The 25,444-nt window shown below is 44.0% G+C and overlaps 1 protein-coding gene across 1 annotated transcript; it reads left to right on the top strand.

The window, feature by feature from the left end:
• The first annotated feature begins 229 nt into the window (after positions 1–229).
• Positions 230–25,196, top strand: WEE2 (WEE2 oocyte meiosis inhibiting kinase). Its single transcript, XM_073330016.1, has 12 exons — positions 230–245; positions 4,624–5,006; positions 9,597–9,796; positions 10,724–10,775; positions 14,085–14,257; positions 17,163–17,284; positions 18,560–18,706; positions 20,786–20,890; positions 21,265–21,350; positions 22,382–22,552; positions 22,658–22,800; positions 25,037–25,196. The coding sequence occupies exons 1-12, from the start codon at positions 230–232 to the stop codon at positions 25,194–25,196; spliced, it is 1,758 nt and encodes a 585-aa protein (XP_073186117.1).
• Positions 25,197–25,444: the final 248 nt, after the last annotated feature.

The following is a 25,444-nucleotide window of genomic DNA, read 5'->3' as shown; positions in this document are numbered from 1 at the left end:
TAAATATCATAAGGCTTAAATCAGTTCCCTTGGAGACTTTCTGATTAATTGGATTACCCAGTTCAGCAGCCCAAATTAAAAGGAAGGTATTGGCATAAAATTCTTAATGGTCTAACTTTTTTCCTATGGAGCTGATCTGGATATGCAATACACCATTCAAAAGTTTGTGATCCATAGATGTCAAAAGTGGCTTTGGTGTTTCAAATTGATCAAGTGGTGACCAGCTGCTATGAACTTCAGATCAGGTAGATTCAATATTGAGAAGGTGCACTGTTTGTTTCACAAAACCTGTACACAGATTTACTTAGCAGCAGCATGTGGTATTTAGCCTGTGGCATTTTCTGTGGAAGGTGACTTGTAAAGGGGAAAAAAAGTGGCCTGTTTTGCTATTGAATGAGGCATAAAGAAAGGCCGGTCCTGCATATATTTACACACATACTTAGCTTTACGCTCCACGTAGTCCCATTGACTGCAACAGGACTACTTAAATATTTAAAGTTAAACACATGCTGAAGTGTTTGCAGGACCAGGGAAAAGTCTGAACAATTATTTAATTTTTCATATTAGAAATACCAAATATTGAGTTGTTTTTTGTTGGAAAAATTCCTCCCAGGACTAAAGCAATTATAACTTCTTAGGAAACAGAAACCTGAGTACATTAAGAGCTGAAGCAATTTTTAGACATACTTACAGTTTAAAACTCAAGGCCAAATTCTCTGCTTGAGTAACTTCATTGAAACAAAGGGAATTATGCCAGGAGAGAATTTGCCTTCTGTGCTATTTGTTTCTGTTAATACATATTTAATTCAAATAATTGAAAAACAATTGGGCAAAAAGTGTTTTTTGAAACAGATTCAAATATCCCCGTACGTCTAACTGAGGGCTGATAAATCTCTTAACCAGTTCTACAGTCCTCCAAAGAGTTGTCTAGCAACACAGGAAGTCAAGACTTGTTATTTCTAATATACCACAACAAGCAAGGGTGAACATCCTTTTATGCCTCCTTTATATGGTAAAAAGAAACAAAAAGTAGTCACAAGCCTCCCCCTCCTTCTCCTTTTTCCAGTCACATGTCGGGTTTTCTTCAGTAAAGCCCTTTATGATATAAGGGTGGGATGGTTTGGGAGACAGGGGACTGACAATTGGGGGATTGTTATACCAATAAAATAAAAACCAGCAGGATCTTATTAAGTGGGAAAAGGCAAAATGCCACATTTATTGTGAATACAGAAAGAATCATAGTAAACAGTTAGTTATAGCTATAACATTCCATTCAATCTCATATTTATTCACACATTCATTTATACACACACACAGGTTCTACAAGGTTGTTATCATAGTTACCAGCCTTAGAGTTGCTCATGCCAAGCCACTGGCCAGGTGGCCTGGACATGAGGAGGGAGCAGGGCCTTGTCAGATGCTCATCTGATGCTCCTGGAAGTTGGTTTGCAGAATCAGACCCCAAAATTCTCACTTTCTAGAGTCCATTTTTATAGGAATTTCTTCCAATGCCAGTCTATGGGAATTGCTTCATCATGCTGTTGCTGAATCAATCAGCAGATAGCACATTCCTGACGGCTCTGTGCTGCTAGATGTTATCTTGTTCTTTGGTTCTCCCATCCTTGAGGCTGTTGGGTGGATTTCAGTCTGCCCTCCCGGGGGAGGGGCGGGGGGCCGTGTCCTCTGATTATTTCCACTTGACGCCTTCTTCAGCCAAAGGAAACTGGATTCTTAGGCTGGCACCTCCCTGATCATTCAGTTATTATCCACACCAAGCATCCATCCACATACATCCTCTATCTCTATTTTAATCACAATTGTTAACAAAGCGAGATGAATACAACAAAAGGGCGGGGAGTCTCTGGGTGCTGTTTCTGTTGTTACAGAGTATTGCTTTGACTCTCTCTCTGTGTAAGTAGTTGTTGTTACAAAGGATTGCTTTGAGAACAGACTCTGTCTTAGAATGTACTCACACAATTAGCAGCTTGCAAGTTTCACACATAGAGGGAGAGAAACAGTACCAAAAATCAAGAGACCTCTTAATTAGTAATACCCTGGAATTTAAACGATGGGGAATCAAACTCATTTGTGATTTTAATACAGAACTTCTTTAATATGATCCAACAGGACGAGGTTTTTCATCTCTAGGTCACTAGTTCAAAGCTAGTTAATAGTGGCTGGAAATTATTTATTTATTCGCTTAGATTTAAAATAAAAGATTCCTACCCAAATTCTAGTCACCCTAGCACATCATTAAGAACACATTGAAACCTTCCCTCCCGCACAGCATTAAAATAGTCATTTCACAAGAACTCAGCCAGCCAGATACCTATATTCCAGCTTTTCACCATGTTGGGAAGCACACCCTCAGCCCTCTCCAAAACCCTTCCCAAACAGGTGTCTTTTACAGTGTGCCTAGAAGGTCAGTGAATCTGGGTTATTTCAGACTACATAGGTTTGAGAGCTATTACAAGGAAGACACTGCTAGCTGCCTGGTCTCTGGGGGTCCAGCTCCAGCAGCCCAGCTGACTGCAGTTGTGATAGTATGGCCTAGGAGAGAGGTGATCCCTCAAGTAAGCCAGTCGCAGGCCATTTATGGCTTCATAGGTCATAACCAATACCTTAAAGTCCTCCCAGAGACCAATAGGCAGCCAGTGCCCATCCCGGAGCACTGTTGTCATGTGTTGCCAGCAAAATGCCTCATTCAGCAAATGAGCCCCTGTGTTCTACACCAGCCTCAGTCTCTGAATGGTTTAAGGAGTAGCTCCATGTAGAGTTCATTGCAATAGTCTAATCTTGGGATAACAAAAGCATGGATAACTTGGGCAAGGTCCACATCCAAGAGGAAAGTTCACAGTCTTCTAGCCAGCTGCAGATGGTAAAAAGCTGACTCGGTCACTGCTCTGTTATCCTCTGATAGCTCTTTATTAGCCCATATAAAATGAGTTAATCACTGGTACAAAACCTAAATTACCACCCTTTTTATTAGTAGTCAGCTCACATTGCTAGGACTCCATGGCCCTCAACTGACCTCCCCGCTCACTCCTACAGGTGGCCCCTCCAGGCCCCCTTGGTGTGTATGTGTGTGGGGAGAGAGGGGAGATAGGGAACATATGCACTGCTTATGCCAGAGCTGTACCTGTTCTGTGGCTAGAGGATTCCTCTTTTTCATGTTTGCATTCTGGCAGCTTTCCCCGGCACTAAGTAAAAAAGGCCACTGTAGTCTAGTTCCCAGTTCATTAAAATTCTATATTCCTCTTCAAAAACATGCACTTCACAATGGCACACAAAATCCTTGGTTTCTAAGGACAGCCACAAAGAGAAGGGCCATTGTCCCACTCCTGGGTGGGTTAGAGATGAACGACTCCTCCCCTTGGTGGGCAATCTCACAAATACATTCACAGGCTTGACAAGGTTCTTTAATCTTTAGCTGCTCAAGCACTAGGAAGCTGGAGTTGTGAATCTTTTCCTTGACCTTGTAGAGGCCTGTATACAGTCTTGTTCTCCCTCCCCTCCTGCTCCCCTTTGAGGTCTAACACGTTCTAAATAAGGTTATTGAATCTCTCCACATGGGTTATAGCACTTGTCCAAAACAATGTACTACCCAGTCAGATCTAAATGGAGACCTTAGACGTGGGACTCAGATATTAGTCCTGTAGCCAAAGGACTAATAATTGACAAAGATAAGGGCTACCTATCTTGTCAGACTAATGCAAAATAAAATAGACAAGCTTTCAGGAAGTGCAGCCTCTTCATTAGGCTCTGGGAAACTGAGGGAGGGACAAGAATTAGGAAGTAAGGAGACGGTGTGTAGGAAAGTGTAGCTGTCCCACTGGGCTGTTTGCAAACAGTTAGCTCTGCCACACTACCAGCTAAGTCTATGACAAAATGGAATTGCCTTTGACTTCAATTGGAGCAGGATGGGCCCCAGCAATTGTAAACAGGTGATGCTGAGTTCTAATTGTCACCTGTTAACAATGATACAGCTGCAGGCTGGTGGTTATAAATGCTGTGGGAGCAGCAGTAGTTGGTAGTTTCTCACTAAGGATGGGCTTTGCTAGAAAATATTTGGTAACTGTCTGAGGGCCTTCTGCTTTTACAGCTGTATGTAACATAGTACTTTCTCCTTAGAGATGTAGTGTAAAGGAGCTAGTGGGAGTCACTATATCTAGTTTATCAAGTAGTATAATGTGATTTGTGTATCTGTTGTGGGAAGTGGATGGAATACTTAGTAACTGTTTTTGGTGGAGGGGGATACTCTCTCTGTCTCATCCTGATCTTATTTACATAGGCTTAATATCCCAACAGCACTTCATTTTAACTATTCCTGATTCCTACTGGTGAGAGTAGGACCAGGGTTTATTTTACAAAGGTTGAACTAAGCTCTGAATGGATCTTTTGGGTTGAGGGGTAATTCCACGATATTTTCCCTTATTTGGTATAGTCAAATGACTGTTATGATCAATCTAAACTCCTGTATATGTGGGGTTAAGGCTACAAATCTGAAATAATGAATCTCCTGTGGAGGAAATAGTATGATTACTTACAATCAATCTTGTAAATAACACTCAGTATCCCCCCTTACTGATCAAATAGGCTGGTATTCGTTCTGTGTCTTTCTAGCTACAATGGATGATTGGGACAAGAGTGATGAACTTATCCAGAAACTGGATTTTTCCAGCTGCGCTGAAGAGAATGAGATGGAAGAGGACAGCAGTATACAGGAAGAGGACAGCAGTATACAGGAAGAGGCTCCCCAAAGTTCAAGCCCCCAGAAGAGCTGGGATTTTCAGAGTTGGAGAGTTAACAGTTCTCTTGCAGTAACCCCCAAAAGAAAAGTAGGTGATATGTCTCTGACTCGGACTAAAGCATGGGTGAGTCCCACTGTGGACTCTGCTTCATCTTTGAGAAAGAACACTGGTCCTGCCTGGGAATGTCCTGGGACTCCACTGCATTACGTCACCTGGAGAAAACTGCAGCTGTGTGACACCCCGCACACTCCCAAGGCAAGGAAATGTCTCTATGCCCATTTGAAAATGTTGTCTTAAATATATTGCAAGAATTACATTAAACAGGTGATAAGCAGGGGCTACTGCCCACTGTGTGGAATGTGCTTGTTTGACTGCCACCTTATTGGTTCTCCCTTCTTCCTCACTCCCAGTTTGTATGTTTTTACCCACTTTCTCATCATAAACTTAGACTATGAGCACTGGAAGGCAGGGGCTAGTTCTGTTTTGTGAGCCACAAATGTCTCTTCCCTGGAACAAACATTTGGGGAGTGTCTAGTGCAGCATTAACAAACATGCTTAAGTACCTTGACTTAACTGGCAATCCCTTACCCTTAGATATATCCTTAGTGTTGACAGCCCCTTAGGCATTCTTGGTGTCCAGGCAGCACCCACTTAAAACAAAGCTTAAGCTCAATACAAAGAAATGCTCTTCATAGTGGTCAGTATTTAGAACGCTCTACCACTGAGGTAGATGAATTGTCCTTAATAGGATTCAAGGAGGAAACTCCAAATTATTTGGACATACATAGTACTTGGAAGCAAGATGCTGCAGTTGATTACTTATTCCTAGTTCCCAGATCATTCTTTGGGTCGTTAAATGGAACTTGCTGTTAGCAAGAGCTGGCTAGAAAAAGGGAAACTATTTTCCATTCACGGTCAAATCTGAAACACCTCTAACCAGTTTCTGCTGTCCAGCTACACTGATACTTCTGTACACAAAACTGAACTGTTCATCAAAGCTGGCGTTGGGTAGGAATCATTCTTATGGCAAACTAGCTTTGTATGAGCCCTTAGGGGGTGGAGTTAGGAGAGGAATGTGGTGGAAGCACTAATCACCTTCCTCTGGCTCACTGATGAAAGATAACTTTGTATCTATTGCACGCAAGTACATTTCTTGGAGAAGGTCATTGATTTTTGGTTCCGTTCCCACAGAAGTTCCTGAATGAGTTCCCCTATAGGGTGATTTATCAATAAAACAGACAGAGCTTCCCTCCTGTACTGGTGGAGACCTGGAACTCACTGTGTCCTCAGAGGACTTCTCTGCATTGTTGTAACTGCACAGATGTCCCTTTGCATGCTATGACTCACAAAGGCCAGCTAGGGTCACACACCATCATATCCAGTATTTCTTTCTCAATTGACTGGCAACTAGGTTGCCCCTTTGGTTGAACGGAGCACAGCAGATGGAATTCCTTTAGTGCTTCTTGATGCAGGTTTTTGTTTTTTGTTTTTTTTGGTGTTTTGTTTTTGGAATAGGATTTAGATTTCTTCCTGGCCAGTAGATCCAGGGACTAATGGACATCAAAGGGCTTTTGCTTTTGGATCTCCTTGTATCTCTCATGGATTATGGCTGTCTGGTGAGGAACAGATATCGTACGACTAATAGTGCAGATAGTGGATGGGCAAACAAAACTGCTATCTAGGATAATGTTCTGGTGTCCCACTTCTGACTTGCAACATTCCCTTACCCCAATTCGGGGATACTCTGCTCCTTGGAGCATTAGAGAACTGGAGTAGGAGCTTCCTTAGGCTTAACTTGAGAGCTTGGCATAATGAATCTTTCTCTCAAGTGTTAGATGTTAGCAAACCACAGAATCTTAAGCCGTCTGACTGAAATCTTTCCTCAATTGCACAAGTTTATTTTCTTGTCTTTTGATGACATCCTGCTACTTCTCCAAGAAGTCTTTTAGCTTAAAATGGGGGAATCAAGACCTGATTTTAATGTAATAAATACTGAAATGTTGACTTTCCTTTCTCTACATATCATAAATAAGTAAAAGCCAGTTCCTTAGTATTCTAGGATACATTTTGTCAGGCCCTGCTGACTTGAAGACATCTAATTTGTTTAAGTAATTCTTACCTTGCTCTTTTCCTATTTTAGCTTCAAATCTTCCTCCATTTACACTGATGTTCACTACATTAGTCGTCTGATCACGGCTAGCCTTTTTGGTGAAAACTGAAACAAAAGGACATTTAACACTGGGCTATCACTGTGTTTTCTTGTTGACTTCCTCTCCTCATTGAGCAATGGGCCTGCTCTGTCGTTGGTCTTCCTCCTTGCTTCAAATGTATTGGTAAAATATTTACTTGTTACACTTTGTCCTTAGATAGTTTAACTGTGTTTTGTGCATTGGCCTTTCTAATTTTGTCCCTAGATGCTGTTGGGTTTTTATATTTATCCTTCATAATGTGAGCAAGTTTCTGCTTTTTTGTATGACTCTTTTTTGCATTTCAGGTCACTAAAGATCTCTTGATTAAGGCAGGATGGTCTCTTATCCATACTTCCTATCTTTCCTATGCACTGGGATAGTTGGCTCTTGTGCCATCTCAGCATGCCACTAGGAGTGCTGCTGGGAGGTATAATAATTCCCAGCCCAGGTAGACCTAGTGGTACTCGCTTTGCTCCAGCGGAGTGCCTAAAAATAGCAGTGTGGCCACCTGGCCATGGAGGCACAGGTGTCTGCTCAGGCTAGTGGCAAGGGTACAACCTGAGATCCTAGGCACGTATCTGAGCTGCGGCTGGTACCACAGAGGCCATGCTATCATTTCAAGAAGTTGTCTTGAGCAGAGCTGGTGCATGTATGTGTACCCAGGCTGGGAACTACACCTCTCAGCGGCAGTGTAAATGCACCTTAGCTGGCCAAAAAAGGTAGGGATGACTCTCCAGTGTGAGGCTAGAAACTTGTCTCCATCTGTATGGAAAGCACCATAACACTGACGATTAATGAGTCATCAGACAGGTGAATCAGTGCACTGTGTCAGTAAAACCTTAACTAAAAACAAATAAACCCTGTCACCTTCTAGTAACCAGGCCCTTGTCTAGAGGAGCATCAAGCTACAAAGACTCAGTCTTGAGTGATTGTCTTATTGCATTTTGTCTTGTAAAATCTCATGGGCTAAACTTAAAGATCTCAATCTGTCTAGTTTATCAAAGAGAAGATTGAAAAGTGACTTGACAAGAATGAATCTTCATGGAGAGAAAATACAGATACTAAAGGGCCCTTTAATTTAGAAAAGAGAGGCATAAACCCAGAGGTGAAAGTAAGCCGGTACGCCCCAGTACGGCGTACCGGTAGGAGCCAGTGCACCGTACTGTGGCAGCCCAGCTTCCCCAGGGGGCAATTTAAAGGGCCTGGGGCGCCCAGCAATGGCTGGAGCCCCAGGCCCTTTAAATTGCCTCCAGAGCCCCCACTACTGGAGCCCTGGGGTAGCAGCTGCGGGGCTCCGGCAGCTATTTAAAGGGCCGGGGCAGTAGAAGCAGGGGAGCCCCAGGCCCTTTAAATAGATGCCAGGCTCCCCTGCTTCTACCGCCCCGGCCCTTTAAATAGCCGCCGGAGCCCTGCTGCCGCTGCTCTGGGGGCTATTTAAAGGACTGGGGCAGTAGAAGCAGGGGAGCTGCAGGCCCTTTAAATAGCCCCCAGAGCCCTGGGGTAGCAGCGGTCTCTGGGAGCTATTTAAAGGGCCGGGGCTCCAGCTGCTTCTGCCACCCCGGTCCTTTAAATAGCCGCTGGAGCCCTACGGCTTCCCCAGGGCTCCAGCAGCTAATTAAAGGACCAGGGCAGTAGAAGCAGTGGAACCCCAGGCCCTTTAAATAGCCCCAGGAGCCCTGGGCTGCTGCTGCTACCCCTGTGGGGTGGGGGGAGGAGAAGGGGTGGCACTTACCTTACAGGGTGGGCTGGGGCTGACTCTGACCCCCTCAGCCCCGCCCCTTCCGGGGGCCAGAGCTGGCCCCAGCGTACCGGTAAATCAGACAACTTACTTTCACCCCTGCATAAATCTGACCTTTTCAAATTAGAAATAAGGCACAAACTCTTCCCAGTGGGTTGAACACCCTCACTGATAAGTGGTGGAGTCTCCCTATGCCATCAAATCAAGAGTGGGGATGCCTTTCTGGAAGAGGCATGTTAGCCAAACTATATTGGGCTCATAGAGGGTAACTGTAAAATCTGATTATACAGGAGCTCCGATTAAATGATCTAATGGTCACTTCTGGCCTTAAACTTGAAATTCCCCAGTTCTCATTGATTCAAGCTGGATGTCTGAGGAATCAACCACCATTGCTTTGTATTTTAGTTACTGTCAAAATATCATAAATTCTAATAGCAGTATAGAAAAGCTGTTTGAACTAACTTTTCTGCTGAGCACTGCCTCTTGCAAAGATGCTAGAAGGCAACTTAAAGCCATGTCCTTTTTAGTCGGTCTGATCTTCCTGACTAACTTGTCCTGACCAAGTTGTGATCGTTCTATCTGGGGCTTGATAGAACCAGGTCTTCCAGGTTGATGAAATTGACAATCCTGTGTCCATGACTTCTGCAGTGGGGAAGAGGAGCAGGTTTCTTGGACAAATCAGCTGCATAAATAGCTCTGCAGTCCCCTCACATGAAAGTAGGGAAGAACTGCAGAAAGTCCAAGCCTCTTCAGAGTGGGGTAGAGCAGTTAGTGGCCAACAAAACCACCTTTTGGTGGATCAGACACTGGAGACAAACTGGCAAACTATTGCTGTCTGCCCAGAACAAAACACAGCTGCAGTCAAAACAGTAACTAGAGGACACTCGTAACTCACTTTGTTTTTATTTTTAAATCCAGAGTCTCTTAACAAAGACTGCTTTTCCTTCGACTATGGGAAAATTTCCCTCCAAAGGTCCCCGGCACTTGAGATTTACTCCTGGTGCTGATCCAGATGATTCTACTCAGGCTTCGCTGGTCAACATTAACCCATTTACACCAGAGTCCTATCGACAGATGCTCTTCCCTCCTAATGGCAAGAGGAAAGCCAGAGGAGAGCTGTAAGTGTACTGCTCCTAAACAGAGAAGGGGGTGGATTTTTAAAAGAAACTTAAGCAACAATGGAAGAATTGGTACATCTTCCTCCTTGCTCTCCCAGAACGAAACAACTAAACTCAGTGGAATGGAATCAGGCATGCAGAGCAAACACTACAGGGAGGTGGGGTTGGTAAACCAGAAATGTGGAATAAAGAACTATCCTGGCTTGCTTTTAGCGGGACTATGAATGTAATCTAGCCCGAGCTTACAATATTTGTGTCTGGTACTATAACCAACAGATGAGAACAGAATTCAGACTGGTGGGAAAGAGGAAGGTGGGGCCCACTCCCAAGTCCTGAAGGGTGGGTCTAGCATAGCTCCCCATATGCACTAGGAAGGCTGGTGTATGTTCAGAAAACATTGCGCATCCTTGACCCCTTCAAAAAGGTCCGGTTCAGATCAGGTTGTGGCCTAATCTATAGTACGTCGTGAAACCTGATTATAGCGAGGTTCTGCTCACTTCCGACGGTTCCAATCTGCATTTAGACCTGCTCTGAGCAGGGTGTTCTATAAACATAGTGGCAAAACCCCTGGTGGCTGTTCTTCCCTAGTGCTCCCACAACTTTCATCTCTGTTAGAGCTGCATAGCGTGCAATGGTGGCAAACTATCAAATTAGCTCGTGTGGATGCCGTATGGAAGTTGGAATGTGTAGCCTTTCTAAACTGGAACAGGAATTTCCCAGCTCAGGACCTCAGCCTTCTCTGGCCTAATACAAAGAAACTCACTGTGTACCAATCCTCTGGAAGTGTCTTATAAATATTTTACCAGACTTGAGTAGTTTTGAAGCTGCTCTTTAAAAATGTAAACATGTGTGAAACCTAAGTCTTGTGACTGCTGCAATAGGATAGTGTGTGTGTCCAGGCTCACTTGTGGCTAAATCTCATTTTAGGGGAGATCCCACTCTAAGCAGGGGCAAGGTGGAACAGGGGCTGCCAGCCAAGGTGAGTGTCTCTGCATAGTTGCCTAGTACAGAAAAAATTGCCCCTTACTATATTTGTACTAGTACTAATAATGTATGCTATTGTGTAACTCAATAATGCTATGAGAAAAGATTATATAACCAAGTTTGAATAGCAGAGAATCCAGGAAGAACCAAATAGGGTACGGTACATTAGTCGACATTAGGCTGAAAGTGATTTACTTGATTTGACAAACTTACATTTGGCCAGATCTGAAACTTGCAACTAGTCCTAGAATTCTCACTGGTCCTGGCCAACATGCCATTGTAGAAACGATCACGTGATGGCCAGGACTCATGTTTGTTCATGGGGAAAGTAATAAGACTACTATAAATATGGACAAGTTCTTGCTATCTCAACATGGCTGGAAAGAGTAATCCTTTTGCTATCCCTATTGTTCAGTAAACTAGTAACCTCAAGTTTCCAAATTATTAGTCTGTAGACTTAAGAAAATATTTATTGTAACTTTACAGTGAAAGGTGTTAACAGCTCTGGTGGTTCTGTTGCAACAGCTGACATAACAAACACTTGAAATAGGGTAGTAAATTTCTAAATGCTGCTTAGGTGACTTATTCTCAGTCACCACCTTCAGCAGGAAAGAGAATCTTGTACTTGGTCATGGAAAGTGAAAGGGATACTCCTCTCAAAACGTTTTGAATAGTACTTGTATTGCACATTATCGGCAGCTCACAGCACTTCACTGACAATTAAGCCTGAAGTCTCTTCACAAGAATGAAAACGACCTAACTGTATCAATCAGGAAGGTGCGCTACAGAGTGGCTAAGTAGTAGCGAGTCTGTGGCAGAGCTGAGAAGAGTCAGGATTCCACTCACTGCTAAATGCTTCCATTTTATTTACCATGCAGTATAAATGGAGGCAGTGCCCACACTAGAAGTGCTTTACTGGTATAGGAAACCAGCATACAATACTGGCAAAGCTCCTAGAGTTATAATGGCGAAACTGTTCTGTACCATATAGTAAAACCATTCCCCACGAGCGGAGCAAAAACGCATTTTACTGTTATAAGTGCATCATGCTAGGGTCTTCTGCTAGCACAGTGATGTTGGCCCCTCTGGCATGGCTGTGCTGGCAGAAGTCTGTAGTGAAGACCTAGCCATAGAGGATCAGATTAGATGCCAAACTACACTGGCTGAGTGCCTCTGACTTCACTGGAGCTGAACTGGTTTCCGTCAGCTGAGAATCTGTTAATTTAGGGTCTAATCTTTATAATCAAAAGCTCATCACTTCATCTGAATTAGTCTTGGATTTACTCAATATTTTTGCTTTTATTATTACAATAGACTTTAGTTTTTCCCTATGACAGCTACCCAAACAATTGAGCTGCTTTAAAAAGCAAACAAAGCCAGAATCATTAAAGGAAAAACTCAGTATCCCCATTCAAATGTAGTAAAAATCTCAATTCCTTTACCTTGGAGTCTCTCCCTACTCCACAGTCATTTAAGTGAATCAATGCAGCTACAAGTGTATTCATAGTGAAAGCAGTCTAGCATTGCTTGGGTTGTGCTGAGGAATGGAGAGGCGGTGCTCCCTGCCTGTGAAGGCCAGTGATGCAGCTTAACGTTGACTTGGGTCTTGGAATTTCTCTTGCAAAGCAGAACAAATACAGCAATATAACATGTATGACTATGGCAAACAGTGGAGATATCAAGGATTACTATGAGCTACCATGCTTGTTAAAAGGAAGCCTCTGATTAACTTACCACTTAGCAATAGATTTTGTTTGACACCAATCAGACAAAACTACATGTGTAGGGTGAGTAAAACTCTATGTAAAGAGCCTACTGTTAAGTGTGAGCATGTTAGCTTGGTGCCTAGATTGGTGTATCTTCAACACTACTTTAAAAAAAAAAGTCTTTGCAGACACTCTTGAAAAATTTGTAATGAGTTGGGTACCTGTACTGCTTTTTATGCTTAATAGTATGTGGGGGCTGCATCTTAACTGTCCTGTGCAGCACCTCTTCCACTGATGATCACAAACATCTGAGGTAACTACAGACATTGCATATGTGGGAAGAAAATATGCAGTGTGAGTCTTATTTTGGGGGAAGAAAAAAATTCATGGACTACTCTTGCTCTTCATTTCATATCCCATCTTCTCTGGTCCCCTGCTCCCTTGGCTATACTGTCCAGCTGTATTGTATCTTTCCCTTCTCCCTTGGACATTCCTCTAGTGATGGTGGCAGATAACTCCTGGTTCCTCCCTTCCTCGTGTACCTCTATTAGTAGCCACTGATACACAAAAGTTGACTATTTTCCAGCTGCTTTCCTGGGCTCTTATTTGTGTGAAGAATGGCCTGGGCAGGTGTAGTAGCTGGAAACTTGGACAGGCAGCATTGTGACTGCCTCAGTTGTCCTAGACCTTCAGCAAATACTCTGAAGAAGATTGAAAGCTTATAGAACAGTCTGAACTGCTGCAGTATTGCACTTACTGTTTGCAAATATAGAACAACCATGATGGAATAATTTGTGCATAGCTTGGGGGGTATGCTAACCACGATACCAAACTGTCCTCTAAATGCAAAACATGCATTAGTTCTGTTACTTAAACCACAGCTGGACATGTGGCACTCCTGACTAAACTTTTAAAACACTGCAGACTCGTAGACCCTGCCCACCTAACCCTATGCTTCTGAACCTGCCTTCTCCCAATAACTGATATGTTCTGACTGGCCCTCCAGTGGTCTTCCATCTGGAAATTCCTTTCCTGGAGAAGAACTAACTGTTCAGTGGTACAGGTCTCCTTCCACCCAATCAAATATCTGTAACTGATTCCCATGTGACTCTGTTATAGTTAATGATTGGAGTCTAATAACATTACCCTCTTCTGCTGCTCCCCATCCAGGATGGCTATCTTGGCTGTAGGTCACAACTGTCTAAAGGTGCATAGCTGAAGTAGCCTAGAGGTCTGTGCCATGGGACCATTTAGGCACAGTTAGCTAGAACACCGTCCCCAGAATTCCAGATCTGCATTAACTAATTGCAGTGCTAGTGAGTCATTGGGAGAGGGAATTCTTAGCTACTTTCTGCTTGGTCTATGTCAGGCCATCCATGGCCCTGGAACCTCAAACAGGTGATGGAAGGAGGCCATTACAGAGAAGCAGGCAGGAGCTCTGTGTCTGAATGGTTGAGAGTACACAAAAAAGAAGAGGGAGCTGAATGGAGACTCTACATGTTAGTTTTATAGGGCCCGCCTTAGAGGACTACCCTTGGTGCATCATGAGTCCTTAACTTTTCTTTCCTCTTATTGCTTTGCTTTGTCTAATCCCCTAGAGATTTCTCTTGAGAGAGAGCAACATGGTTTCCCGCTACAAGAAGGAATTCCTGGAGCTAGAAAAAATTGGGGTAGGGGAATTTGGCTCTGTCTACAAGTGCATCAAACGCCTAGATGGATGTGTGTATGCTATCAAGCGCTCGAAGAGGCCTCTGGCAGGATCCTCAGATGAGTGAGTGTATGATCTGGAAACTATAGTGGTAAAAATGCTGCTCTGTGTCATTTGGGGTATTTTTTTAATGGATTGCTAGGCATATCTTTGAGAGGGATGGAGGAGGAGGGAGTAGTGTAGAAATACATGTCTAAGGATCTCAAAAGCATATCTTTGGAAACTTGTAACTAACATCAGTCTCCAAGATAAACCTTGATAGGAGGAGTAGACTAAAACGGTGGAGTGTTCATATTCATAGCTCATAGAAATGTAAAGAGGCCATATGGACTGACTTGCCACCTCAATTTCCACCCTGGATTTAATGAGAACATAATGGCAATACTGGTTCAGACCAATAGTCTATCCAGCCCTGTACCCTGTCTTCCAATGGTGCCAAAGGCTTAAGAGGGAATGAACAGAACAGGGCAATTGATCAAGTGATCCATCCCCTGTCATCCAGTCCCAGCTTCTGGCAGCCTGAAGTTAGGGACATCATGAACATGGGGTTGTGTGTCTGACCATCTTGGCTAATAACCATTGAATGACTTATTCTCCATGAACTTACCTAATTCTTCTTGAACCCAGTTATACTTTTGGCCTTCACAGTATCTGCTGGCAATGAGTTTCACAGGTTGATTGTGTAATGTATGAAGTAATTCCTCATGTTAGTTTTAAACCTGAAACCTATTAATTTCATTGGGTGATCCTGGTTCTTGTTAGTGAATAAGGAAGTGTTGTTTACCCCTTCACACATCTGCACTATTCATGATTTTTATATACCTCCACCATATTCCCCCTCAGTCATGTCTTTTCTAAGATGAACAGTTCCAGTCTTATTAATCTCTCCATATGGAAACTGTTCCATACCCCTAATTTTTTGTTGCCCTTCTCTGTAATTTTTCCAATTCTAATTTACTTCTGTGAGATGAGGGCAACCAGAACTGCTTGCAGTATTCAAGGTGTGAGCATACCTTGGATTTATATGGTGGCATTATGATATTTTCTGTTTTATCACTTTCCTAGTGGTTCCTAATATTCTGTTAGCTTTTTTGACAGCTGCCACACATTGAACAGATGTTTTCAGAGAACTATCCACAATGACTCAAATATTTTGTTTAGTGGTAACAGCAAATTTAGATCCCATTTTGTATGTGTACCTAGGAAGACAATCCCAAGTACATTACTTCACTTTTATCAAGACTGAATTTCATTTGCCCCAGGCCATCTTGATTATCACTACAAAAGTTTTTTTTTCTCTTGCTGATAATAGCTCATCTTAATTAGCCTCTTACTCCACCTTTTTATGTGGGGGGTGTGTGTGTGTGTATATATGTATGTATACATACAAATCTTCTTACTATATGTTCCATTCTATGCATCTGATGAAGTGGGCTGTAGCCCACAAAAGCTTATGCTCAAATAAATTTTAGTCTCTAAGGTGCCACAAGTACTCCTGTTCTATTTGCCACTTTGTTGCCCAATCACCCAGTTTTGTGAGATCCCTTTAACTTTTCACAATTAGCTTTGGACTTCACTATCTTGAGTAGCTTGATATTGTATGCAATCTTTGCCCCTCACTGTTCATCCCATTTTCCAGAATATTTATGAATGTTGACCAGCACTAATCCAATACAGATCCTTGGGGGACCTCACTATTTACCTCAATCCACTGTGAAAAGTGACCATTCGTTCCTATCTTTTAGCCAGTTACTTATTGAGAGGATCTTCCCTCTTTTATCCCGTGACTGCCTGCTGTGCTTAAAAGCCTTTGGTGAGGGACCTTGTCAAAGGGTTTCTGAAAGTTCAAGTACGCTATAGCAACTTGATCACCATTGTCCCCGTGTTTGACCCCCCCGTCCCCCAATCTAATAAATTGAGGCATGATTTCCGTTAACAAAAACCATGTTGACTCTTCCCCCAACATCTTATGTTCATCTCGGTGTCTGATTCTGTTCTTCACTATAGTTTAAATCAATTTGCCTGGTACTGAAGTCAGGCTCACTGGCCTGTAATTGCCTGGATTGCCTCTGGAATCTGTGGTTTGTTTTTTTTTTACACAAATTGGCGTTACAGTAGCTGTCTACCACTTTGCTGACTGGTGGATAATCTCCAATCCCATACACTGGGGTTTGCCAGATAGATCTATCTGTTACTAATACTGCTTTGTGAACCCTAGAGGGCATGCAAAATGGATACTCTGAGAAGATTTGGGTCTCTTTGCTCATGTTATACTTGCTGGCTAAAAGGAGCTTCCTGTGTAGTTCTGGCAATGCCACTCTTCCTCAGTTATTGGGGGGGTTGTTCCACCAAAGTCCATGTCTTCACTCCTGGCATAAGAGGGAGTAATTTCACAAGAATGCACCTGTTCTTACAGCTTTGGGTGCAGCCAGGTGGAGGAGTGCCCTTCTATCACTCCATGGTAGACTAGACAACAAAGGTCATAAATATCAGATGCTTCATCCATTGGCCATTGCCCTGCTGTGCTGAGGTGCCACAAGTAGAACTCTGAAGTTACTGCTAGCTTTTCGGTTTTCTCACTAACTGCCAACCTTGCTTTAGCTCTGACATGCCCAGCCACTATTCCATTAGTGGCTGCTGTGGCTTTGTGTCAGGACAGATTACTTCCATCTGATCCTGACTGCTGCTTATATTAGTCTCAGGATGCTCCTCTCCATAAGCTTCTGAAAATGCCCCTTCCTAAGGACAGGACGGGACTGGCTTCAGAGCCGAGTAATGCCCTTCAATCTGCTAAAAATTGCTGTTCAGCATAAATGCACATCTTTCCCTTCCTCCCTCTTAGGTGCTCATAGCTCTCAATCCTGGCCTGACTGGGGAGGTGAGTTCCAGTTCTGAACTAGGGTTTCTTGCAAGGCGCTGAAGCCCCATTTCTAGAGGATCACCAGCTCTGTTCTGTTTCCATCTCTAGGCAAATGGCCTTGCGGGAAGTCTATGCCCACGCAGTGCTTGGACACCATCCCCATGTTGTGCGCTACTATTCTGCTTGGGCAGAGGATGATCACATGATCATTCAAAATGAACACTGCAACGGTAAGAACCTCAGCCTTAAGAGCATAAATGTCAGGGTGACATCTGGTTCCCTGTGGTGCTTAAACCTATGGAGCTCCATCTTACAAAGGAGATCAACTTTAGTTGGGTTTAAGGTCCGTTTCTAAACTAGAGCATTTAATGCTTTGCCTTGAGCCAGGAAGGTCACAGCAAGCCTGTGTGATGGGGAAGTCTGCAATGACAATGGGTACAGGGGCCGTTTTAAATAAACTTTCAGTGCAGGGTGGGAGACCCATAGCTCACTCATGTATGTGCTCATCGTTAGGTATTTTTAAGGTTTCCCCTCATTGCTGTGGTACAGCTGATCTGGGGAATGCAGTCCTGATGCCATTGCTGTTTAGGAGTCCACCACAGAGCTGTACACCATCAAGCCTCAAGTACCGGAGTAATGGCTCTTTTTAAAAGAGCCGATCTGGTACATGAGTGGAACATACCTGGAAAGCAAATTCTTTTCCTCTGACTTAACTGTGTGAATAGTGCAGTGCCGCAGAGGCAGAACCACAGCAAGGGGAAGAACTCCTGAACAGCCTGCTCCTGACCCCATTCCAGTTGGCAGGAGTTAGTGGGTGATCAGCAAGTCCATATCTGGACACCTTCAAGCATTATTGCAAACATCTGGTTGAATTGAATAGCTCGTGAGGGCTGGGATTTCAGTGGTGCAGTGCTTTTGGTTTTTGCTTTGGAGTCACAAGTTTAAAATTAGGTTGCAGTAACAAATGACTCTTGATAGTCACCACTGTAACTCAGCACAACTTCCACCATTTACAAAGACACCCGTGACTAGAGTCGTGGGGGTGCAGCAGCATAGAGTTAAAGAAGAGGCAGAAGATAGCATTTTGTGCAATACCTGATTCATTGAGTGTATCTAAATGAAGAGCAATAAAACAACACTGTTATGAGAGTCTTGCCACAGAAATCGGTGATCTAAAGAAACATAGGTATCTTAGACTTCCTTGCTCCCTGATCTGCCACTCTTAATAGCCTTAGATCCCTTCCTGGCAAATAGAAAGTAGGTCTAAAGAGCTGCAGAAACCACCATCCTAGACAATGGCAAGTGTAATGCCAGATGGGTGGTACAGTGTGTAAGTCTCTTTCCTAAACTTTTTGTATGGCTATTCTGACCAAGGTTTGCCACCCCTTTGTGTAGTTCTTTGGTACTTAGCATTAATGGGTATCCAGAGTCCAGCTGAAAATGACTTCAAGCATCTCACTTCACTGGGAAAAATACCTGCATCAAAATTTGAATGTTTTGCTTAGGTGGGAGCCTTCAGGATGCGCTGTTGGAAAATGCTAAGACTGGGTGCTATTTCCAAGAAGCTGAGTTAAAGGAGATCCTCTTGCAAGTCTCCATGGGGCTAAAGTACATACACAGCTCTGGCCTGGCACACATGGACATCAAACCGAGTAAGTACAGCTCTTTCCTTGGCTGGTCCCTCTCCCCTCATGCTGCCGGTGTCGGTAATCTGTGTGGTGGAAGGTTGGAAGATCTTTCTTCCTACTCCTCCTGGAGTCTAGATCTGCAGTCGAAAGGAAAAGCTGTTGTTTAGGTTTTTTTTCCACCCCCCCCCACCCCCCCAAATTTCTACTGATCATTCTGGATCTGGACATGGAACACTGCTATTCTCCATGTAACTGTTAAAAGAGCATTCAGGTACAGTTATAACACACCCTCTTCCTGTTTCTTGTGGGTGGTATGGAAACAAGAAATCCTATAGTACAGCAGTTGCTCTAAAGAGCTCCACTATGGGAAGAGGCTCTTTAGTGGCAATATTCAAAAAGTACTGTAAGATGACTAGATTCCATGCAAACACCCTGCTTTTTCAAGCAACATATGTATGCCTATAGTAAAGTAAAAGCATGTTTATACTTTTCTTTGCAGACTGTAGAGCCACATACTTACAGTAACTCTTAGAGGAAAGGAAGACTTGTGGCACCTTAGACTGACAAATTTATTTGAGCATAAGCTTTTGTGAGCTACAGCGCATCCAATGAAGTGAGCTACAGCTCACGAAAGCTTATGCTCAAATTTGTTAGTCTCTAAGGTGCCAAAGTCCGCCTTTTTTTCTTTTTGCAGATACAGACTAACACAGCTGCTACTCTGAAACCTCTCAGAGGAGGAACTCCTGAGCACAGTTTGATATTAGCGGAAACTCAAATAAGCATGGAAGGGACACTTTAGAGATGTGCTCCAGGGCTCCTCCATGTGCTATCAATGCAAATCTCTAAATTTAATGGACTGACTAACTCATGTTCTAATCTAGTGTATACAACTCAAAACTGAACCAATATTAAAATGGTACAGAAGCAGTTTCACAACTCTGTATTTAAAGTTGTACAGTTGGCTGTCAAAGAAATGATGATTTTAACATCCTATTCATAAATGGGCAGGGAGGTAACAGGGGAAAACATGCTACTCAAAGTGAGAGCTAATTTAATTCAGCTAGCAAAAGTTGACTGGTGCTGTTTGCACACACTGATTTGTTTCTGAAATGTGTGTGAACAGTGTAAACTCTGAGATGGCAACGGTCTACGGGCCTGTGTCCTACATGCAGACTTTGAGCATTTGTAACTTGCTTCCAAGAGGGCTGGAAAAATTGTGGGTTGACATGATCTTGCAGTTTTTACTTGGGCAAAAATTCTAACAGGAGTTTAGACTGTCAGAATTTGCTTTCCTAAGGACTATAGGGTTGGATTGTTGGCCAGGGATTTAGTCTCCAAACAGGAGATCTAGACAAAGTCTCATAAATCAGGGGTGTGGGGTTATACTCCCTAATCCAATAAGCCTAGTGATTATCACTGGGGGAAAACTGTCTTGCCATACGCAACTCAAATTGACTGTTTTTTCCAGATTAAAACAAACCCACAACTGGACAGAGGGAGGGAAAATCAAGACCAAATGAGAACTTTTAAACTCCAAAGTAGTAAAATTAGTAGCTTGGGGCTTGTCTCTTGCTGAGCCCCTACAGCTTCCATTGACTACTAGGAATTGCAGGCAATCAGAAATCCTAAATTCAGGCCCTTGATACTCCTCACTGCAGTAACGTTCAGTACCTTAACTAGAAGAAGCAAATCTCTAGTTAAACAAATATCTCATGTCTGTCTCAAATTTTGCTATTGTACTGAAAAATGTTGTTGTGAAACCTTCTCCTTTACAGTTGGAAATCATGATCCAGGGTTTTTCTTTCATTCTCCTTCCCTCTTTATAAACCTGGCCCACATAGAAGTGTTCGGTTTCAGATTGGTGACCAAGCAGGTCAGCTCTAAGTATGTGTGTGCGTGGGAACTTCCTTGTTCCTTAGCAGGCTATTCCCTTGTTGCTCAATATAGTACTCCAGCTCAAGTGTCCTGCACCATGGTGGTGGCAGTGAGGTTGTAGAAAAAACAATGTCCATTTCCTTTGTCTACCTTGAAGATCCAGATACATTTATTATATTGGGATATTTCATAGTAAAGTGTTTTATTACACAATCCTCTGTCTTATAGGTAACATCTTCATCTGTCACAAGCTGGTGACTGATGGCTCCGCTGCTCAGGAAGAGAGTGACAGTGAAGATGATGGGTTCTCTTCTAACGTGGCTTATAAAATTGGTGGGTTTAATCTGACTCATGGACTGTTTAGTGACTTATTTCTAAAGCTGCTCTTAAATACATAGTATCCCTATGGCTATAGGAATGTCCCTCAGTCATGACCTGCAAAACTCAGTCCTGAAGGCATAGAGGAGAGAGAGACACTTGGTGAAATGTCAGTCTTCATAGATCTTAACTTGGCTTAACTTAACCACGGCCCTATTTTCCTGTGGATTTGGGATTGAGGGAGGAGTTGGCTCACTAGCTCTCTGATCCCAACCTGTTCTTTTGGCCTCTCAGAGCTCCTTTAAGATGCACACGTAGCATGACTTCCCCCAGAAAAGCAGAACTGTGGGCTGTCTGTTGGATTTCTAGTTTGTTTATTTTCCTGTTAGGTGACCTGGGCCATGTGACATCGATAACTAATCCCCAAGTGGAGGAGGGAGACAGTCGTTTTCTGGCCAATGAGATTCTGCAAGAGGTACAGTTGCCCCTTTCATTTGGGGGAGGATGGGGCATATATGTGAAACTTGAGGGTTGGCAGTGGAATATTAGATTTTCTTTACCCTGGCTTAAACATTTCCTTCCTGGTCCTCTCCTGTCCTGAACTCAACTTGGTTGAACTCTGAGGGAGGAACCCCTATTTGTTTCTGTAAAGCACAATTGTATGGTGATGTACAATTAAATCTACTCCCCAATTGGGTCTCTGGTCGTCTTTGTAACCACACTACCTCTCAGTTTATGGGATGGGAAGGAAAAAATCATCTCAAATGCAGATGGTCCTGGTGGGTAGAAACCTGACTACTGAATTGGAGCTATAATTACATCTAAAGCACCTTTATATGCTAAGGTCATTAACACTTGGACAAATATTTGTACAATAGGTATGATTTCCCTTCCTTCCCTACATGGGGGTCTCCTACCTAAATCCTCTGTATTAGACTAGCCTTAGGTTTGCCACTCTGGCATAAATCAAAATAAAGGCCATCACCCTGTCACAAAGGCAAAACGTTAGTGGCCACAGACTAGAGGATGTGGCCCAGAGACTTCCCAAACTGAAATCTTTTGTGGTAAAATGTATTCAGTGTCCAAATCCAATCCATCACATTCCACCCTTCCATCAAATAGATGGACAGGTGAGGTAATCTAGCAGTAGCCTGACTTGCTACCATGTCTATGTCAGAGGCATAGATTAGCTAGTTTAAGGAGGAGTCCTGCCATCTTGCTGTTGCCTTCCCGGATGTGGGATAGGAGTTCCTCAGGATTTGGAGGATACTCGCAGCTGTGTACAACCTGTTAAAACTAAACAGTATTTTTGGAACTGTGGAAGTGGACCATCTTTTTCTCTTCAGAGTCAAAGTAGCAAAGAGTAACAAGTGGGATTGTGGCAGTAGTGCCAGGCAAATCTTTCTAGAAGTACTTCCCTGGGCCTGTACTCTTATCTTAATGAAGGACCATCTTACGACCCCAAATACTGGGGTGACTGCATGTAACTGGCTCTTTTCTCCACAGCAATACTGCTATCTGCCAAAGGCGGACATCTTTGCCCTTGCGTTAACAATGGCTCTAGCCGCAGGGTCAGGACCATTACCTCGCAATGATGCCATGTGGCACCACATCCGCAGAGGTAACCTTCCACCAATCCCTCAGCAGCTCACACATGGCTTTCATGGACTCCTTAAGGTGAGGCTCTTCAGGGTGCAAGCCAGAGGGGGAAGGGATGTCTCTGATTAGCATTTTATTATAAGAAACTGTAAACCTCCACTCCTTCCCCACTTCCTCGTCTAGCTCATGGTTCACCCTGACCCAGTTGCAAGACCATCTGCCACGGCTCTTACTAAACACCCAATTCTTCGGCCCTCTCTTGGAAAAGCTGCACAGCTCCAGAAGCAGCTAAATGTGGAGAAATTTAAGACCGCCATGCTGGAAAGGTAGGGTCTATTGGTGCATAAAGAGGAGGAGGAGCCCTGCCAGACAGTGGTGCATTGAGCAGATTGCTTTAATGGCATGGCAATTGCTCATCAGTCTTTGGCTTGAAGTGGTTGGCAAAGCCCTGCATATATCCACATCTGCAGACCACTTTTTCAGATCACAGCTCAGATGCAGATACAAATTTTTGTATCTGTGCAGGGCTCTGGTGGTAGAAGTATTGGAATAGTGGGTCTCTAGGGAACTTGGTTCCCAGGTGTTCAGCTAAAGGGCATGGGTATAATTTGGGGAGAGTGTGGGGGCATTACCCCCAAACAGAGGCAAAGTGTTGGAAGGGGGCAGTCATGCACCATTTCCCACACCAGACTTCTGCAAGCACAGAGCTGCCCTGCTCTGCTCAGCCTACTGGGGGAAGGAGATGGGGGCTGTCCATCCTTCCCATGTTGCATCCCCTTCCTTGGCACCTTTCTGATGGCAGGGAGCAGCGGAGCTTGCTGGAGGGGAGCAACTGTTGTAAGGGCCCTGGGTTGCTGCCTCAGCAGCTGGATGCTGCCTCCTGGGTCCTAGTGCCAACCTTCTTACCGCTCAACAGTGAGTGCCCTCTCCTTTTGGGGGGCAGGGAGAAGAACTTTTTCACTAGGAGGGTGGTGAAACACTGGAATGCGTTACCTAGGGAGGTGGTAGAATCTCCTTCCTTAGAGGTTTTTAAGGTCAGGCTTGACAAAGCCCTGGCTGGGATGATTTAACTGGGAATTGGTCCTGCTTTGAGCAGGGGGTTGGACTAGATGACCTTCAGGGGTCCCTTCCAACCCTGATATTCTATGATTCTGTGATTCTAAGAGAAGGGGAGGGGATGGTGTAGGGAGAGGAAGGGGATGGAGAAAAGAAGGGATACAGGAATGTGTGTGGGGGCGGGAAAGCAGGAGCCCAGCATGTGGCATTCCCATGGCTGCCCAAAGCAGCAGTCAGTGCTGGAATGGCTGCCAGCAGCAGCTGGGGCTCCCCATTAAGCCAGACCATCTTCCCTAAACCCCACCCCAGCACCAGCAGTCAAAGTACTGCTCCAGGCAGGGGGAGACAGCCAGTGAGCCAAGGTACCTGGCTTCACCATACATGTGTGTCATGCATGTGTTTTGTCATCCTCCCCCCCCCCCCCAATATCTCAGTCAAACAACTATGATTCTAGGGTTCTGCCACAATTCACCTGTATGTAGCTCTAGGAAAACAGCAGTTCCCCTCCAGGTTAAGTGCTATGCTGGCTAGATCATCTGACTAACCAATGACTTGGCTGACCTATAATCCTGGTCACTAGGGGAGAAGGTGGTCAACTACAGATGGTGTTTATCAACCTTTTTTGATACCAGGAACCGGCAGGCTGCCTTCCTAAACTGTTAGGGAGGCCTCAGGGACAGGTGTTGATCAGCTGACAGCTCATTGAGAAACACTAAGCTACAACATCAAATCAGTGTGTAGGGTAAGGGAATAAATACTGAACTGTCTGCCCTGCCCAGAAGGAAGTGGCAATATTGAATCAATGCAGATCAGACTTCTCCCCATCCCCCTCCAGCTCCTGCTGCTAGTGGCCTTAAGGGGATGGGGCTGTGGCTGAGGTTATGGGATCAGGTAAGATGTGTTGGCTCTCCCACCACCAGCTAGGGAGGGGGAAAGATAAGAGGTAAACTCTTCTCCCCTGGGCAAGAGAGCATGCAGACTCTGGAAAAGCACGGCAGAATCAGAAAAGGGAATCCCCTACAGATGAGAGTATTACAGCAAATGGAGACTAGCATTGCTTTTGACTGACTGGATTCAGGGCAGCAGGGAGGAATAAACAGACTTGCGTTACAGGACTGCTTGTGATCTACTAATATCCACCCACCTTTAATCTTTGAAGGAAAAAATAAATTGGACACTTGATATTAGTGACAGACTGGGAAGGAAGTTTGTCACAAGTTACCCTAGACATCAGGTCAACTGCCAGAAAACCTAACCCTTTGTGGAGCAGAAGCTTTAGCTGGAGCTATTGAGACTCCTAGTGGACTGAGTGTATTGCTGGGAGCACTATGAATTCTCCCAATCCTGCAACTGTACTGCAATGATGTTACCATCTAGGTTTGTTAACTTACCTGGGTAAACTGGAGGATGGTGCTTGTCTAGCTTGGAAAAGCACTGACTTGTCTCTGCAGCTGGTGAGGATTGAGTATGGCAAGTTCTGACTTCTCTTCCTTCCCTTTTTCTCAGGGAACTGAGAGCAGCCCGTCTTGCTCAGACCTTCAGGAAGGATCAGTCCTTGGGATGTGCCAGACTAGAGTCTGAAACCTCTTCCAAACAGAACTGCAACAAGCGCCTGGTAGGAGGGAAGAATTCTCGCTCATTCAGCTTTACGTGGGGGGGTTACTGAAAATCCCATCATCCAAACTGGTCAGGCTGACAAGTGTCCCTGTGGAAGCAGAAGACCCATACAGACTCAAGTGCCATGCTAAAATTCCCTGGAGTAGTTCTTGCCTACTCCATCACTCATACAGCTTCATGCTGTCATGACTGGAAGTGACTAGTGGACAAATGTCTGAGACCTTCTCCACCCAATATAAATTACAATGCTTCAGTCTTGTAGCTCTTAAACCAGTTACTTTTGATGCAATGGGCTGG

The sequence above is a fragment of the Lepidochelys kempii genome, chromosome 1 (assembly GCF_965140265.1).
Source record: "Lepidochelys kempii isolate rLepKem1 chromosome 1, rLepKem1.hap2, whole genome shotgun sequence".
In the NCBI taxonomy this organism is placed as follows: Eukaryota; Metazoa; Chordata; order Testudines; family Cheloniidae; genus Lepidochelys; species Lepidochelys kempii.
This window is presented reverse-complemented; position numbering and strand designations above follow the sequence as displayed.

What these genes read in the sequence shown, in the direction of transcription:
- WEE2 (XM_073330016.1), top strand. An exon ending in TCAAAATGAACACTGCAACG is followed by an intron (nt 17,285 to 18,559) that starts GTAAGAACCTCA and finishes TGTTTTGCTTAG; the next exon opens with GTGGGAGCCTTCAGGATGCG. An exon ending in ACACATGGACATCAAACCGA is followed by an intron (nt 18,707 to 20,785) that starts GTAAGTACAGCT and finishes TCTGTCTTATAG; the next exon opens with GTAACATCTTCATCTGTCAC.